The 19,256-nt window shown below is 38.9% G+C and overlaps 2 protein-coding genes across 3 annotated transcripts in view; both read right to left on the bottom strand.

Moving 5' to 3' along the window:
- PRRG1 (proline rich and Gla domain 1) overlaps window positions 1-19,256 on the bottom strand; it is a 95,573-nt gene that overhangs the window by 9,635 nt on the left and 66,682 nt on the right. The gene's annotated exons all lie outside the window — the stretch shown is intronic.
- Window positions 5,374-15,090, bottom strand: LOC105855594 (ferritin heavy chain-like). The gene has a single exon (XM_075999339.1). It carries the CDS (start codon window positions 6,279-6,281, stop codon window positions 5,730-5,732), a length of 552 nt encoding a protein of 183 aa, XP_075855454.1. The 5' UTR covers window positions 6,282-15,090; the 3' UTR covers window positions 5,374-5,729.

The raw sequence follows: 19,256 nt of genomic DNA, 5'->3' as shown, positions 1-19,256 counted from the left end.
TCAATAAAGTCACCCATGTAATGTGGATCACAGAGAGCAAGGAACTGAGATGACAGCAGAGTAGAAATGGTACAAAGACATTACCCCATTCTGAAACCAGATGGTTCTGGCTCTATCACCTACTAGCTATATGGCTTTAGAAAATCACCCTACCTGGAACCCATTTTCTCATTTATAAAATTGGGATGATCTGTAGCTCACAAGATTGTTGTTAACAATAACACAGCCAACGTTTGGAAAGAACCCAAAATAGTACCTAATATAGCATGCACTTGTAACACTGGTTATTTTAAAAATAGGGAAAAAAGATGGATTTGATTTTGTGTTATTAAAAACTGCCTTATCCCTGTAGTCCTGTTATATATGTTAGATTAGCCACAAGTAACAGGATATCCACAGAAGTACTTAACCAATATCATTCATGTTTGCTTATTAAGAAACCTAGGTGAAGGCCGGGCGCGGTGGCTCACGCCTGTAATCCTAGCTCTTGGGAGGCCGAGGCGGGCGGATTGCTCAAGGTCAGGAGTTCAAAACCAGCCTGAGCAAGAGTGAGACCCCGTCTCTACTATAAATAGAAAGAAATTAATTGGCCAACTGATATATATATAAAAAATTAGCCGGGCATGGTGGCTCATGCCTGTAGTCCCAGCTACTCGGGAGGCTGAGGCAGAAGGATCACTCGAGCCTAGGAGTTTGAGGTTGCTGTGAGCTAGGCTGACGCCACGGCACTCACTCTAGCCTGGACAAAAAAGTGAGACTCTGTCTCAAAAAAAAAAAAAAAAAAAGAAACCTAGGTGATAGAAAATTCCAAGGTTGATCATTCTGGCAAAAGTATTACAAGGTCTATGCTGGTGTTTTGTAATTCTCTTGGCCTTTCCTAATGGTTACAAGGTGGCTGTCTCTAGCTCCTGCCATCACATCCTCATAAGCATCCCAAGAAGGATGATTACCATGAGGGTGAAATGCTTTCTTTTCACAAAGTTATGTCTCTTTTATCAGGGGAGTAAAATTTTCCCAGAAGACAAGTTTTTTCTATGTATTTCTTAGGCCAGAAGTTAGTCATATGGCCAACCCTAGCAGGAGGAAAATATCTTCAAAGAGGAACACAAATGCCATGACTGATGTAGACTTGTGATTTATTACAAGGAACTGGGCACATTGTCGCTCCCCCCCCCAAAATTGGTGTTACTTTAACAAGGAAAAAGGAGTGAAATGGCTACTGGATAAGTAAACAAAAGTGTCTGCCATATATCTCTTAGATTGGAGATACTATATTAAATCATTATCATCCTAGATTAAATTAATACAGTGCATTGTTTTCCTTTCTGACAGAGAATGTCTCTGGTAAGGAAATTGGTGATCAAACTGCAACAAATATACTAGAGATATAAAGACTGTTGCAAATTTTAAAATATTTGGCAGCTTTAGGTAAATTCAGGGCCTATGACAAGTTGCTATAAAACAGGGTTCCACAAACATTTTCTGTTAAGAACTAGACAGTAAATATTTTAGACTTTGTAGGACATAAGGTCTCTGTCTTACATACTAACTCTATCTTTGTAGCATGAATCCAGCAACAGGCAATGTGTTAATAAATGGCTATGCATCTGTTTTAATTAAATTTTATTTGGAAGAACAGATGGTGGGCTAGATTTGCCTTCTAGGCCATATTTTTCCAACCCACATTTGTGATAAAACAATGGGCTGCCAAACCATTTATAAAACAGAATGATTAAAAGTGTGCACATGTGTACGTGTGTGTGTATGTGTGTGTAATATTAAACAGAAATGAGAGGTTTCCAAGTCTCTTTGGATATCTATCAATTCATTAATGGTTGCTGAAGTTACAGTAAGTTTTTAGTGTTTGGTTCAATATGTGTATGAGGAAATGACTGAATAAGTTGTTTAAGTTCAAGCATTAGTATTAGTTTTCAACAAACCCAGGTTATCTCAAGGTGCAGCCATGATTGAGAACAAGGATGTTAAAGCAGTGCTTCACAAACTTCAGTGTACATACTCATTACCTGGATAAAATGCAGATTCTGATACTGTAGCACTGGGGTGGAGCTTGAGATTTTGCATTGCTAACAAGCTCTCAGGTGAGGTTGATGCTGCTGGTCCACAGACCACAATTTGAGCAGCAGGATGCTAGCACTGCTTTTCAATGCCTGGAATGCCTAGGTGTTGCTCCAGAAACATGTATTTGGTCTAGGATGTGGCCTGGGCATAGAGAGTCATAAAGGTTCTGCAGGTGATTCTAATGTGCAACAAGGTTTAAAAACTTTTGGGCTAAAGCTGATGATGATTTATTGATTTTAGGTATTTTGTCAGTAGCCTTAATGTAGTTCCTTTTCCGCATTCTCCCCACAACGCCCACCCCCCCATCCCTCTTCTTTTCAGGTTCAAACATCCAGATGAAGGTGGGGGATCAGGGTTAGCACTTCATCCTTTTGCTCTTGTCCATCTCTGAGGAGTGGGAGGAAGTTCAGGATAGAAACAAGGGGCTCAGGCAACCTGGGTTTGGGAAGAATAAACACAAAGTGTTCCAGGGGCAATTTTAAAGGAAAAGTGATTGAGACAGAATTAGGGGGGGGTGGGATTGCCACAGAAAGGTGTCACCACATAACTCACCTCCAGTCTTGGGTGTGAGTGTGGGGCAGTGAACAAAGCAATGCATCCTCCTGAGTCCTGCCAGCACATGATAATCAAAGCAGATTCTAAGGATTTGTCCCTCTCAGTGTTCAGGGTGACAAGGTTGGTAGAAATGCAAGAGAAATCCCAGTGGCAAAGAATATAAATTAAATATTTTCCCCAAAGCATAAAAAACACAAAGGAGCTATAAGTAAGTGGAGGATGGTGATGGTGAAATGATGATAAATGATGGCTAACAAATAAGGTACTTACACTGTGCCAGGCACTGTTTTAAGTGATTTACATACATTAATTGATTTAATCTCAACAGCCCACCAATGAGGTTGGTGCTTTTATTATCTGTATTTTAAATATAAACAAACAGAAGTGCAGAAAAGTTCAGTAACTTGTCCAAATTCAGTCAAGATAAGTAGCTAAACTGGGATTTCAACCTAGGTAATCTGAGGTTAAGAAAGCACTGAGTAAACTGCCTCTTCCAACAGGAAAGTAAGAAAAATTCTCAGCAAACTGATATTCTCAAACACAAACAGATGCTCACCTTGTTCTCCCTCATATCAAGGAGAGAATAGCATACACACACATATCTTAAAAAGTCGTGTGTATGTGTGTGTGTTCTCTCAAAGCAGGTAGAAATGGAAATATAGTGAGAAGACCAAAATAGACTAAGAATAATAAAGGGGCAAAAATACTTTCTAGAAACTTAGCTCAAAGGACCATATCCTCATTTCTAAGAAAGTGTTAAAATACAGTCATAAAATGTAGGAGGTAATTACTACATAGTTAAACTTGTTCATATTTTATTACATGTTCAAAACAACCAGTTAGCTTTAAAGACTCAAGCTACCCATGTAACTTTGAATATTACATTCACAATCTCTAATTTATATCTTTTATATATGTAATGTACATGTAAAAGAGAAGAAACAAAATGTTTTCAGTATTTTTTTCAGAAACATGGACAATCTTAGGGTTTACATACAGATTTCATCTAGTTAAGTAGTTAAGCAATCTCCAACCTTTTTGGCACCAGGGACTGGTTTCATAAAAGACTATTTTTCCATACACAGGGAGCAGGGGGGCAAGCAGGTGGAGCTCAGGCAGTGATGTGATCAATGAGGAATGGCTATAAATACAGATGAAGCTTTGCTTTCTTGCCTGCTGCTCACGTCCTGCCCTGTAGCCTGTTCCTAACAGGCCACAGACTGGTCACGGTCTCTGGCCCAAGGGGTGGGCACCACAGAATTAGAGAATAGACTGAGGAAGAAGGCAGAGTTGTGAATGAGAGAGAACTAAAAAAAACCCACAGACAAACAAGGTTACCATTTCCCAAAGGAATCTTCCTTTTCCTGGGAAACAATTTCTTTCTACTAACAGCCATGAGACAAGATAAAATAACTCTTCTCCACATCTTGAAAGGAGAAAGCAGAGGCCACACTGGCATCAGGACAAGTTGATTTGGGAACACGTGGCGAGTGGACACTGTGGGCCACAGTCTGGGATAAGGTAATGGTAAATACGCGGGGCTAGCAACCTTCTAGGTGTTCAAATACTTCAACGATCCTCTCAACATCAAGTGCCCTGGATTTGGAGCTGACTTTGACATATTCTCTCTGCTGTCTTTCTGGTGAGCTTATCCAGTTACATGACTTCAAAGTCATCTATAGGACAATGTCTCCCATATGTATGTTTCAAAACTGGACATCCCACCTGGGCTCCTGAGGCGAAGAGGCATTGTTCATTTTTCCAGCTACCTGCATGATATTTCAATTTGGATGTCTAATGAGAATCTCATCTTACAACAGGTGAAGTCGATACCCCTCCATCCTAGGTGCCCCCCCCTGCAAAGGTCCCCAGGTTAATAATAGCACCACCATGAAACCTGGTACTCACATCTAAAACGCAGAGTCTAGATTATTTTCCCCATCACACATTTCTCACCTCCTGTCCATGAGCAAATCTTGCTGACTTATCCAAAAACCATCTGGAACTTGTCTACCTCTCCTCATTTCCACAGTCACCATCCCAGTTCAAGCCACACTAGTCTCTCCCCTGGGTAATTCACAGTGGTTCTAATTTGTCTCCACCTTCAACTCCCCTCCACCAACTACCTTCTTCAAAGCAGCCAGTCAGTGGTTTAACATTCAGGAGGAGTTATTCTACTTTATATTCTACACCATAAAGGTGATTTTCAGTCTTGACTTTATCTTTTATAACCCTTCCATTGAGTTAATTTAGGTCTTTTGGTACCACATCACTTTAATGGAAGAAATGGTACAATTCAAGGAAAATACCATAAGTAGAGATGCTGTGAGGGCAATATATATGCATGACAAGAGTGGCCACAAGAGGTCACCCCCATTTCTGCAAGGAAGCCACCCTAAGGTTCAATTCCTGCTATTACTGTGGCCAACGGTGAGCTTGTCAAAGAGTGACATTGCCATGCCATATTCCACAGCCCCTCTCTTGCTACCTAGAATTAACTAATAATATTTCCATATTTTAAAAATAAAAGTTTTATATAAAGTTGAAGGGCCCTTTATTTTAATTTCTAATACCATTCCCTTCACCACTTCTGCAGAGGCAGTCACTGTGATGAATTCAAAACATATACTATGTTTTATACTGTACCATGCACATGCACCAACATATACTAGGACCCCAGACCACCCCCACCTCATCCCACCCCTCTGCACTTCACCCCAACCTGCATGTCCACACAGTTTATACAGGGAAGAATAATTTTGTATTTTCCATGGGCCAATGGAGTACCTTTCCCTTCCATCTGTGGAGAACCTAAGCTGCATGGGGATGGGGTATGTGTGGATGGGTGGAGAGCCCCCTAGATACCTGTTTTAAACCTGCACACAGAGATCTACCCTTATTCCTCAAAGGTGAGAGTTTTGCATACACAAATCAACCAGATACCTTTACTGCTTCAAGAACCAGATAACTTTATTGGAAACAATGGTAACACTGAAAGGAAAAAACTTAAGTGAACGTTCTGAAAGAGCAATATACATGCCAGGCTGATGGCCTGACCCAGGGAAGGCACCCGTGGCTGTGGGGACAGTCCCAGCTCAGTTCTCCTTGTCACGGCCACCTAGGGTGAGCTTGTCAAAGAGGTATTCTGCCAGGCCAGCGTCCCGGGCCCTGATCTTGCGCAGATTGGTGAGGTAGCCACCCAGCTCCTTGATGGTCTTGACCTGCTCGTGAAGGTAGTGGCTCTCCAGGAAGTCGCAGAGCTGCGCGTCGCCCTTGATGGTGGCCAGCCGGTGCAGCTCCAGGAGGCTCTGGTTGACGCTCTTCTCCAGGTGGAAAGCCCACTCCATGGCCTGCAGCCCGCCACCCCAGTCGTCGCGGTCAGGCTTCCTGACGTCGTAAAGGCAGATCCGGCCACCGCGCTGGTTCTGCAGGCCCATCAGCTTCTCCGCGCGCTCCTTCTCCTCATTCGACTGGTGCAGGAAGTAGCGGGAGAAGTGCTTCAGGGCCACGTCGTCGCGGTCGAAGTAGAAGGCCATGGAGAGGTACAGGTAGGAGGTCTGGAGCTCCAGGTTGATGTGGCTGTTGATGGCAGCCTCACAGTCGGGGTGGTAGTTCTGGCGCACTTGGGAGGGCACAGCAGTGGCCATGGTGGGCGGCGGTGCTGTGAATAGGAAAATGTGAAGCTACAAAGGCAGCTCCCAAGCACCGGCTGTAGACTGGAAGCTGTGGCTGGCAGAGGGCAGGGTCCACGCCGGGCGGTGGGTGAATGGCGGTGGGTCTGCCCAGGAGCGGAAGTGGGCCCTAGGGACCGTTGGAGCAGGTGGGGAGTGGGAGTGTAGAGTTCCGTGTGCAACCTGGGTGACTCAGCACTATCTGACCTCTGTTGAATTTTTAATTTTGCAATAATATTTCTAGTATCCAATGACTTCCTCTCCTCTAATTGTTACCCTCTGTGACAGCCTGTTCTCTTTTTATAAGCCTATAATCTTCCTTGATATTCTAAGAATATGAATTTGTAATTTTTAGTAGTTCTCTTCTGTTTCCTGTGTTACGGGTTTTTTCCCCCTAAGGAATTAGTTCTCTTTGTTCCTCATGACCTCCTCTTCACTTTCCTCAAACATCTGGCAAGCCTTCATCCATTTGTGGTTGAAAATCAAGGATACCTTCGGTTACTGGGTAATTAGCATAGATTTGATTTACAGTTATGATGTCCTTCCACTAATAGGCTTCTCCTATGAATGGGAGGATGGAGTGTGTCAATTAGGGAATGGTCTTATCCTTTGGGGATAATGGTTTAGAGCTTTCAGGTAGGATAGGATGTATCCCAAATGTCAAAGGCAAGGCATTTCTCTGGCATTGGAAGCCTTTAGTAGATCTCTCTTCTAGGTAGATATATGTTTTCATGTTATTTCCCTTCTGCTGTGCAGTCCTTCAGTTGCCTGAAACCCTGCTCTAATGTGGGTGCTTTTCCTGGCCAAGCAATTCACTGGCTTTGGAGTATAGCTTTGGAGGATAGAAGAGTGTCAAATGCCAGTAGTGTTTATGCTCAGTGTAAGCAGGGTGGAGGTTGGTCGGTGCAGGGTCAGATCAGGACAGGGGCCAACAGATCTGTTCTCAGAGAACAACTCTTTAATCTCTCAGTTGACTGAAGCCTTTGTGCAGTGCTTCGATTCTGTTGACTCTCTTCTTAAAATTTCCTGCAGTGGGCTTTGATTTTCTGTTGCAGGTGTTCCAGTTTTTCAAAATTAAGCAAACTGATAGTATCTGCTTTTCCTATCTTCTAAGAACTCTTCACAATTTCTGGTCTGGTAATAGTACCCTTTCGTTCGTGTGTGTGTGTGTGTGTGTGTGTGTGTGTGTGTATGTGTGTGTGTGTGTAGATATTTTTTATGTGTTTAGCCACTATGATGATTCAATTGTCATTTAAAAAATATTTCTAAAAGTGCAAATAATTTTCTGAATAGGTAATATATTCACATGGTTCAAAAGCTCAAAAGCCACACAGTTCTCCTCTCTGCAGGCAACCAGTGATTATTTATTATTATCAGGAAGAGAAAGAGGAAGAATATAAATTATAATACTCAAGAGACAGTTTAAAATATGTTTTTTGGTAGCTCATTCTTCTCAAGTACACATGGTATGTTTACCAAGATAGGCCATAACTGAGTTTCGACAAAATTTTAAAAGATTCAAATTATATAATATGAGAAAAGAAGAAAGATCTTGAATCAAAAATCTAACCTTCTGTTCTAAAGGAACTAGAAAAAGAATGAAAAACCAATGACATCTAAGCTAATGGGGAAGTATAATTTTTATTAGTTTATCTCATTTTACTTATTCTTATGCACCTGGATCTTTATAATATAATCTGTCCTTCAGAGTAATAAAAATGGAATTCTGTTGCATTGAAACATTTCAATAACTTTGGATCAAACTACTACTTCCTTATCATCTCCTCTACTTCCTCAGATGTTACTCTCAAGTTATTAATTGAAACTTCATTAGTTTATTTAACTTAAAGATAGCTGCCTTAAAAATGATCTCACTATCAAACAAGTTCAAAATTGTCTAAAAGTTCAGATTGCCACCTCTCAGATAATAACAGGAAATCTTAGCCTACCTCTATACTCCTTCCAAATTTGTCCAATTATATTTCAAGTTCTATTAGGTTTCCTTCTCTTCAAGCTATCCTGCCTTGTGCTCTAAGTGTTTCAGCTACATGGTATGATGCTGATGAATATTAGATTAGGAATCAAAAATGACACATTCCAATTCCTGTGAGAAATCAGGAGTATCATTGGTCTTTTTGGCACTCACAATACTGGTTTAAAGATGGAAAGAATATCACCTGCTTTGTCTATCCCAACAGGTGTCAAGAAATGCTGTTCTGAAGCATTTTAAAGCAGTAGAAAGGAAAGGAAAGCTAAGAGTAGGCACCAGGCACTATTTTTTTCTGTTTCTGTCATACCTGAGCTGGAAAAATAAGGACTGGCATAAGAAGCCTTAAGGTAAGTTGTTTCATTGTAAAGTTCCCGACATAACCGTCATCAATTAAATTAGAAGGGCATTGTGTTCAAAGGAATGAGGAAGACATAGAATTAGAAGATCTGAGACATGGGTCCTATTTTGGGCTTCACTGGTATCTTCTGATGGGAAAATGAACAAACCAATAGCTCCTCGGGGGCTATTTTCTCATTTGTGAAATGAAGAGCTTGACCTATTTGGTTTTCATGCGCCATATGAAAAGATGATTGGAGCCTATTCCATGAGAAGCTTTTTTTAATAATGGAATGGAATTAAAAAAAACAGCCTTTAGCCAATTCATGATGAGCAGTGATTAGTATCAAATATTAGCTTTTGGAATTGGATACTTTCCTAACAATCAAATAATAATAGCATTTTAAGTTATGGCATCAGTGTGACCTCTAAAACATACAATTCAAGAAAAAAACAGAGCCTTCTTTGGATTTACTGGTTGCTGTATGAGCAGCAGGGGATAGATTCCCTCTTTCAGCTTGATGGTACTCAAGATTTTGGCTAACAATATAGGGCTGTAGCAAAGTTCTAAATTCCTTTGCAACTGCTATTAGACTTTGGAAATAGCTAAACTGAATCTTACTTCTATAGTTACTGATATGCCAACTATGAGAGCCATGGTCAGATACCATGCCCTAGGGGGATTGTGCCCTAACACTGGAAGAAAGAACTAGTGATAACCGCCAGTATTAAAGAAACAGTAGCCACCTACTGTAACAGAAATTGATTTCCAGTAGTGGCCTCATCCAGATTAGAATATCAGGGAAGTGGGCAGGAGTAGTGATTGGTTACTGTACTTTATCAAATATACCATGAATTGAAAAGTACACCATTTTCATGTATTAAAAAGAAAAAAAAACTGCTTTCAATTAATCCATGACATGTCATTGCTTATAAACTGCGCCTCAATTTCAGAGAAGTTAAAATGTCATAAATGGAGAGTCAATGAAATATGGTATTTATTGGGTTTTATCATCTACTTGCCTGAATACATTTATCAGAATATCAGAATAGCTACTTTTCATTATTCATAATTGTTTATAATTTTTAGTAATTTATTTATGAATCCAACTAATAAACACTATTATGTACAAAGAAATTATCAAACATGAAAACAACTTGGCATTTTCTGTTAGCTATGGTGTCATTTCACAACGCCTCAGCCTCATCATAGAATGAGTGGCTTTTGCCTCTTCTTTTCCTTTTATGGAGGGAAAGATTTATTGAATTAAACTAAAGTAATTCCTTGGGTACTTTGAATTCATAGCTAACCTCCTCCCAGCATACTATGGTAGGCTAGCAATATCATCTTTCAGATGGAATAACAGGTACCCTAAACATTTACCAAGCAAAGTCGCTGCCCTAGGGTTCTACTCAAATCCCAATTTGAATGTGAGGGTTTTATTTTTATCAATTCCATTGACTGGTTGCAGCTCCCTGTTGGATATGTGAGTTATTTCCTAAACATGACAATACTGCCTGTCAAGCAGTCAAGCATCCCAAAGCAGCAGCATGATGGGCGACAGGGCCACAAGTTATATTAAGTCCATGGTGTAAACGATTCTACAAGTGACAACAAATGGACCCATCAGTCCCACTAGAACCCAGTCTCTGAGGACAGGTCTGAAAAAGATTAACTGGCCTTTGGAGAAGAAACCTCCTGAGGTAACTAACTTCAGATCAAGGTTAACAGACTGCTGACACAGACAGGAGAGCCTCCCACTGAAGGAAGTCTACTACTTTATTAATATCATACAGACTGAAACATTCCTAAGTAAGTTATTACCATAACCTGACATGAATAACAGATTATATTGGATTTATAATCTACAAAAGTACCTAACTCCTAGAGACTAAAGTTCACCACTAATTTAAAAACAACATCAACAACATAACAAAAACTTACTTTAAACAATCATATATGGGACAACATGATATCTACCTGCAGAAGTCAGAGCTTCTTTATCTCTTCAGAAAGTATCTCAGAATACCAACTGCACAAAATGACATACTTTGGTCCTTTTTAACTTCTTCTCAAGAGGTCCCAAAAGAAGTAGTAAGGAAGACTTTGGGAGCCCCAGGAAACCACCCCCATGTGCCTCAAGGGAAACTTCAGATTTGGCTCCTACAGGTGGGTCTGGCATGGGTCTATGGCAGATATAGGAAAGTTTGGATGAAAATGCATGGGATACGGCTAGAAGAGGGCCACAGTGATGCCCCATGTTTGGCCCCTATATTTCTGTGCCCAGACTTAACTTCCACCTCCCTTCCTTCCTGAATTCTATCAACTCTCACAGGTCTTTCATCACCAGGGCTGGGGGCAAGTTTCTGAATCTGACTCGTTATCAGCAAATCATGAAAGGGTAAGTGAAACAAGAGTTTCTTTAACAGTGCCAAAGAATCTGAGTTTCTGCCTGCAAGTACAATGCATAATCTCTGGGATCTAGTGATCAATTCTTAAATACCTCAGACACTGAGTACTTCCTATAATCACTATCCCCACCCACAAGTGTCTGTATGCTACTTCCTGCCATGGGCTTGGAATTCAGAGATTCCCAATGTAGCTTTTGTAACATATCATGGTATGAAAGAGCACTGGATATCTCTTTCTTCCCCCAATAACTTCTACACAAAACACATCTAAATGGCAACACTTTGGAATGACAGGTTAAATTTTCAAAAGGGATTGCTCAAATTTAATAGTGAGTACTTGTATTCACTATTAAATTGGAACTAACCAATCAGCACTCATGTGCACAGATGGAAATAGAACTCAATGGAAATCAAGCAGGTGGGAAAAGGGATGAGAGGATGGGTGAAATCATACCTAATGGGCACAGTGTACACTATCTGAGTCATGGGTACACTTAGAACTTTGACTCAAGCAGTACAAAAGCTATCCATGTAACCAAAACATTTATACAGCTGTAATATTCTGAAATAAAAAAGAAAAAAATTAAGATTGAATAAGATTAAAAATAAAATTTCAAGTGCTAAAAAAGGAGATTGCTGAACTTACATTTCAAATCCTTAAATATAAATAACTCAGTTTCTAAAATGTAGCCACAACTTGTGGGTAGAGTGGCACATGGATTGCACAGGGAATGGGATAAAGACTTGGGATAATGAACCCAGACATGACAGTCTTCTTTAACCCCACAAATACCACCCCCTGAAGAGCCCTTTGAGTAATTCTAAGCAGTTTTAGCTAAACCACTTGCTTTAGAATCTAACAAAGTGTTATCTAAAAAAGCATGTTCCCTTGCCTGATGGAGACTTACAAACCCTGGACTGTGCATTTTTTAAATGAACTTTCTTATTTTGGAATAATTTTAGATTTACATGAAAGTTGCAAAGATAATTCAGGACATTCTTCTGCACATCTCATATTAGGATGGTATCTTTGTTATAATTAATGAACCAACAATGCTCCATTATTATTAACTAAACACAATGCTTTATTTGGATTTTACTAGTTTTCCCATTAAAGTCCTTTTCTTCTGGAATCCAATCCACATTTCATTTACTTATTTTTTATTAATACAAACTACTTTACATATTTACAGGGTACATATGATATTTGTTACATGCACAGAATGTAATGATCAAGACAGGGTATTTGAGGTATCTGTCAACTTTGAGTATTTATCACTTCTATGTGTTAGGAACAATTAAAATCCTTTCTTCTAGCTATTTTGAAATGTACAGTACATTGTCATTACCCATAGTCACTCTACTCTGTTGTCAAACAATAGAATATATACCTTTTATCTAACTCTGTTTGTACCTGTTAACCTACCTCTCTTCATTCCCCCTCCCACCTACTCACCTTTTCCAACCTCTAGTGTCTATCATTCTCCTATCTTTATGAAATCAACTTTTTTAGCTCCCACATATTAGTGAGAAGATATTTGTCTTTCTGTGCCTAAGTTTTTCACTTAATATAATGGCCTCTAGTTCCATCCATGTTTCTGCCAATGACATGATTTTATTCTTTTTTATGACCAAATAGTATTCCATTGTGTATTTACACCACATTTTCTTTATTCATTTGTCCATTGATGAACACTTACATTGATTCCATATCTTTGCTGTTGTGGTGCTGCAATAAACATGCAGGTGCAGGTATCCTTTTGATATACTGATATCTTTTCCTTTGGATAGATACCCAGTAGTGGGATTGCTAGATCATATGGTAGTTCTGTTTTTAGTTTTTTGAGAAACCTCCATATTGTTTTTCACAGTGGCTGTACTAATTTATATTCCTACCAAAAGTGTATAAGAGTTCTCTTTTCTCCACATCCTCACCAGCATTTGTTATTTTTGTAATAGCTATTCTGAGATAAGGTTATATCTGATTGTAGTTTTGATTTGCATTTCCCTGATGATTAGTGATGTTGAACATTTTTTCATATAACTGTTGGTCATTTTTCTGTCTTCTTTTGAGAATTATCTATGCATGTCCTTGTCTACTTTTTAATGATATTTGGCATTTTTGTTGTTGTTGAGTTCCGTGTGTATCCTGGATATTATTCCCTTGTCAGATGAATAGCTTGCAAATATTTTCTCCCATTCAACAGGTTGCCTCTTCACTTTGTTGTTTTCTTTGCTGTGTAGAAGCTTTTTAGTTTAATATAGTCCCATATGTCTATTGTTGTTTTAGTTGTCTGTCCTTTTAAGGCCTTAGCCATAAAATCTTTGCCTAGACTAATGTCCTTAAGTGTTTTCCCTATGTTTTCTTCTAGTAGTTTTATAGTTTGGGGTCTTATGTGTAAGTCTTTAATCCATCTTGAGTTGATTTTTGTATATAGTAAGAGGTGGGGGTCCAGTTACATTCTTCTGCATATGCATATCCAATTTTCTCAGCACCATTTATTGAAGAGGGTGTCCTTTCCCTAGTATATGTTCTTGACACCTTTGTGGAAAATCAGTTGGCTGTAAATACATAGATTTATTTCTAGGTTCTCTATTCTGTTCCATTACCATGCTGTTTTTATACCAATATCATGCTGTTTTGGTTACTAGAGCCAAGTAGTGTGATGCCTCCAGCTTTATTCTTTTTGCTCAGGATTGCTTTGGCTACTCTGACTTTTTTGATTCCATGAGAATTTTAGGATTGTTTTTTCTAATTCTATGAAAAATGACACTGGTATTTTGATAGGGATTACACTGAATCTCCCCCAACCCTCTACCCCTTTCCATACTGTGTTCTTTGAAAGCAGTTCTTTAAGTTCAAGCCACACTCAAGGGAGGTAGAAAATGGAGCTCCCTCTCCTGAGGGAGCAAGTATTTACATACATAATTTGGAATTCTTCTATACTATGGATTTGTGGTTTTTTTCACCTATCGATGCATTCATATCATAATGTACTCATGTGTATTTATTTTATGCTTTGTGTTATAATTCAATACTACATTATTTATTTCATTGCTCAAATTATTCAGCTTTGGCCAAGGTAATAGAGGTCCTTCAGGTTGGCTCCTGTGTTCCTTTAACATGCTCCCATTCTTTGTTTTTTGTTTCTATTTTTAGGACTTCCTTACTTTTTGGTACTAAAATATGCTCTAGCTCATCCTGTATTCTCCATGGCCCAGCCCGAGATTTCCCCATCTCCCCAAAGAGTCCTGGATTCTTTTATTGCAGAATGAAATTAGAAACCTAGATCTGGTTGCTAGGTAGGACTACACAGGTTTGATAGGTACCAAACTATTCCTATGCACTCTGAAGTTTGAGGACAACCATTTTAGAAGTCAAGCAAAATAAACTAGAAATTATTTGTGAAAAAAGTTCTGAAATAGTTGTTTTAAAGAATTACTACTATTTTATTAACGTTATTCAAGATTAAAAGTTCTAAAATGCGGAGAATCCTCCTGGTCCCATAGAAAAAAAGAGAGAAAAAATAGTAGCGATCAAATAATGATTCCTTAATAAAGTGGCTATAATTCAGCACTTTAAAACCTAGAATAAAATACATTTATGGAAGGTTTTCTGTGTGCCAGGCACTATTCTAAGTGCATAGCCTCAAATCTCATGCTGTAAGTGTAATTTTCCCCTTTTAAAAAGTACAGAAATTGGGCCGGGCGCTGTGGCTCACGCCTGTAATCCTAGCTCTTGGGAGGCCGAGGCGGGCGGATTGCTCGAGGTCAGGAGTTCAAAACCAGCCTGAGCAAGAGCGAGACCCCGTCTCTACTATAAAATAGAAAGAAATCAATTGGCCAACTGATATATATATAAAAATTAGCCGGGCATGGTGGCGCATGCCTGTAGTCCCAGCTACTCGGGAGGCTGAGGCAGAAGGATCACTCGAGCCCAGGAGTTTGAGGTTGCTGTGAGCTAGGCTGACGCCACGGCACTCACTCTAGCCTGGACAACAAAGCGAGACTCTGTCTCAAAAAAAAAAAAAAAAAAAAAAAAAAAAAGTACAGAAATTGAGGCCTATAAAGATAAAATGTTTGCATGAAACAATACAGTCAGCAGGTGGCAGAGCTGAGACACCAAATTAGTAGGTCCATTTGATTCTCAAAGCAGAGAATTTTAGCATGACACCTGAGCTTTATTGAAGTATAACTGACAAGTAAAACTTGTGAATATTTAAGGTGTACTATGAGCTTTTGTGTGAATATTTACTATTTCCAGATCTCAAATGCCACGAGGGAGGGGGAGGGGCAACTTAATCACTATTATATGCCCTGTCTGTTACATAGTAGGCATTCAGCAAATAATGTCTGAATAAGTTTGACCCAATTTCTACACAGTGAAAATGAGAAGCTAAAGTACAATATATTTTCTCCCATTGTATAATTAGACTTATGTTCCAAATTAGGTAAAGAATTACAAATAAACATTCTACTGAAAGCAATCTTCTAAATTCACAGTCCATGGTTGGGCAATGATGAAAATAGGTATGAGGAAAAGTGTTCGGAGTGATAAATTTTAGTAAGCAAAAAGATAGTTTTAATAAGTAGTCTAAGAATAGAAAGCAAATCTCAAAGCCAATCATTTTCTTCACTGCCAAGATTAAGATGAAACTGCGTTGTGCAATTTTAGATCTTTCTTAATATATAACAAACACTATTCTGAAATAGTTGTTCTGAAATAGATCAAGAATGAGAATGCCAATTCTCTTATGCTTATTAGATGAAAAGCCTTTCGGCAGGCATTATTATAAATGGTATGGTTTTAATGGCATAAGCAAACTCGGACGACAGACTTCAATCCATAAAGGGAATAAACATAACACCAACATAGTAAAAAAACATTTTAAAGTCCACATCTATCAGCCAACTTGTGAACTGAAAGAAGTTTTAAATCCCTACTTCCCATGCCTTACATGTACTTCATAATATGCTCATCTATTCGTTCATAACTTCATCAAATATTTATTTAGGCCCTATTGCATGCCAGCACTGCTTTATATGTTAGGGACCATAGCTATGAACAAAACAGATGAGAAATGCTGCTGTCATAGAGCTAACAGTCCTGGGAGGGGAGAGCAACAATCAACAAATACAACAAATAGTTGTCAGATAGTGCTAGTGCTGAGAAGAAAAATAATTCACAGAAGGGACAAGAGGTTGCAATTTAAGGTAGGATCCTTCCTCACTGAGAAAGTGAACTTGAGCAAAGATCCGAAAGTGGTGAGGGAGCTCAGACATACCCACCTGGAAGAGGGAAGACAAAAGAGCAAGTCCCAAAGCCATAAGGAGGGACAATGTGTTGTCTGTGTGTGTGAGGAGGCATAAGAAAGCCACAGTAAAGTGAATAGGAGTGGAGTGTCATATGAAATGTGGTAAAGAAATAACTGCAGATGGAGTGGAGGTGTGGGGTGGAGACACATGGGGATAAGTTGTTTAGTGCCTTGTGGGTGATTCTGAGCACTTTGGCTTTCACTGAGGGAGATGGGAAGCTGTTATGGAGAAGAGACTTCAAAGGATCACTCTAGACTACTACTTCGACAATCAGTTATAGAGAGGGGACCAAGAAATCATACAGATGAGAGAGTGGTAGTGGCTTGAATGTAAAGTGGTAACAAGTAGAGAGGTGGCTGGATTCTGAATATATTTTCATGTTAGAACCAACTATTGGTAGAGAGGTATGGGATATGAAAAAGGAAGAGTCAGGGATGGCAATAAGGTTCAGAGATCATCAAATGGATGCATGGACAGATTACTAACTGAGATCAGAAAGGTTGTTGTAAGAGCAGATTTTGGGGAAAGAGGTACAAATTTGTCTGCTTAGTTTGAGAACGGCATTTGATTCTAAGAGAAGATGTTGAGTAGGTAGTTAGTTGTATAAATCTGCAGTTTAGGGTAGCCCTCCAAGATGGAGATATAAATTTGGGACTTAGCAGCATTTCAAACCATGAGGATAGGAAAGTTCACCAGGGAAGTGAGTATAGAAAGAGCAGAGTTCCAAGAAATGAAATGGTTACTGGACAGGGATGTTGTGTTAAGAGAGGTTTTTTTGTTTGCTTGTTTTTGTTTTTTTGTAAGAGGCATATAGGCTAATGAGAATAATTCTATAGGATGGAAAAAGTAATGCTGGATAGTGTAGAGAATCTGTCTAGCAATTCTTTCACAGGTGAAGTTTCTTTTTCTACTTGCTTCAAAGATGGCTGAAATGCTGCATCTTGTCTCTGTGAGCAGGAAAGGTTACACAGAAGCACTGAGAAACATAACAGCCAGAGAGGTAGGCAATACAGATATTATTCACTTTGAGCGTCAATGATAAAATTAATTCAAGCAATGAAACAGGTCAGTAAGGTAGTAGGATATACAATTAACACATAAAAATCAATGGCCTATAAACCACACATCTGACAATGGATCCATACCTAGAGAAATAAAGTACTCTCAAAACTTAATAGTAAAACAAAACATCCAATTAGAAAGCAAATGATATGAAGAAAGATTTCACCAGAGAACATACATAAATGGAAAATAAGCACATAGAAAGATGTTCAACATCATTATCCATTAAGGAAATACAAATTCCAACCACCAATATAATTCCAATGATATTCATATCACTACACAACTATCAGTGGCTAAAATAAGCAATATCAGTAACACCAAGTGCTGCCTAGTGTGTAGAGAAACCGGGTCACTAAAACACTGCTGGTGGGAATGTAAAATGGTAACTTACACAATAACAAATTAGTTTGTCAGTGTCTTAATGAACTACACATATACTTATACAACCTAACAATTGTACTCCCAGAGACATTAAAATTTATGTCAACACAAAAACCTGTATGTGATGTTCATTGCAGCTTTATTTGTAACAGCCAAAAACTGGAAACAACACAGATGTCCCTTAATGAACGGATGGTTCAACAAACCATGGTATATCCATATCAGGGAATATTACTCAGTGATAAAAATGAACGAACTATTGATATACATAGCAACTTAGATGAATCTCAGGAGCATTTTGCCGGCTGTATAAAGCCTATCTCGAAAAGTTCCATATTGTGTGATTCCATTTATATTACATTCTTACAATGACAGAATTATAGAGATAGAGAACAGATTAGTGATTGCTAGGGGTTAGTGATGGTTGGAGGAGAGGGTGGTGGGTATGACTATTAAGGGGTAGCATGAGGAAGAACTCTGTGGTATTGGAATAAGTCTACGCCTTGATTGTAGTGGTGGTACATAAATTTATCCAAGTGATAAAATGGCATAGAACTATGCACACAGACTACACCAAAGTCAGCTTCCTGATTTTCACCTTATAGTTATGTAAGGTGTAACCACTGGGAGAAACTGGGAAAAGGCTACGTGGGACCTCTGTATTACCTTTGTAATTTTCTGTGACTCATAATTATCTCAAAATTAAAAGTTTAAAAAAATCTAATGCAATGCATCCTTGAAAGTATAATTTTGACCATGGGATTTCTTAGAACTCAAGTCAAAATAAATATATAGGTCCTTAATTTTAAAAAATAGCCTTATAGGCCGGGCGCTGTGGCTCACGCCTGTAATCCTAGCTCTTGGGAGGCCGAGGCGGGCGGATTGCTCAAGGTCAGGAGTTCAAAACCAGCCTGAGCAAGAGTGAGACCCTGTCTCTACTATAAATAGAAAGGAATTAATTGGCCAACTGATACATATATAAAAAATTAGCCAGGCATGGTGGCGCATGCCTGTAGTTCCAGCTACCCGGGAGGCTGAGGCAGAAGGATCACTCGAGCCTAGGAGTTTGAGGTTGCTGTGAGCTAGGCTGACGCCACGGCACTCACTCTGGCCTGGGCAACAAAGCGAGACTCTGTCTCAAAAAAAAAAAAAAAAAAAAAAAAATAGCCTTATACATGAATATTCATGACATCTTTATTTGTAATAGCTTCAAAATGGGAACAACCCAAAGGATAAATTGTGAGATATACATATAATAACATACTATTCAGCAGTAAAAATGAATGAACTATTGATACATGCAATATGGACACATTTCAACAATTATGCTGAGTGAAAGAAGACAGACAAAAAAAGAGTTCATACTGTATGTTTTAATTTATAAAACACTCTAGAAAATATAAACTAATCTATAGTGGGATCAACTGTTGCCTGGGGGGGGCTGATTGTGG

The sequence above is a fragment of the Microcebus murinus genome, chromosome X, assembly GCF_040939455.1.
Source record: "Microcebus murinus isolate Inina chromosome X, M.murinus_Inina_mat1.0, whole genome shotgun sequence".
Taxonomy (NCBI): domain Eukaryota; kingdom Metazoa; phylum Chordata; class Mammalia; order Primates; family Cheirogaleidae; genus Microcebus; species Microcebus murinus.
The sequence above is the reverse complement of the archived record's forward strand: the minus strand, read 5'-3'. Positions and strand labels throughout refer to the sequence as shown.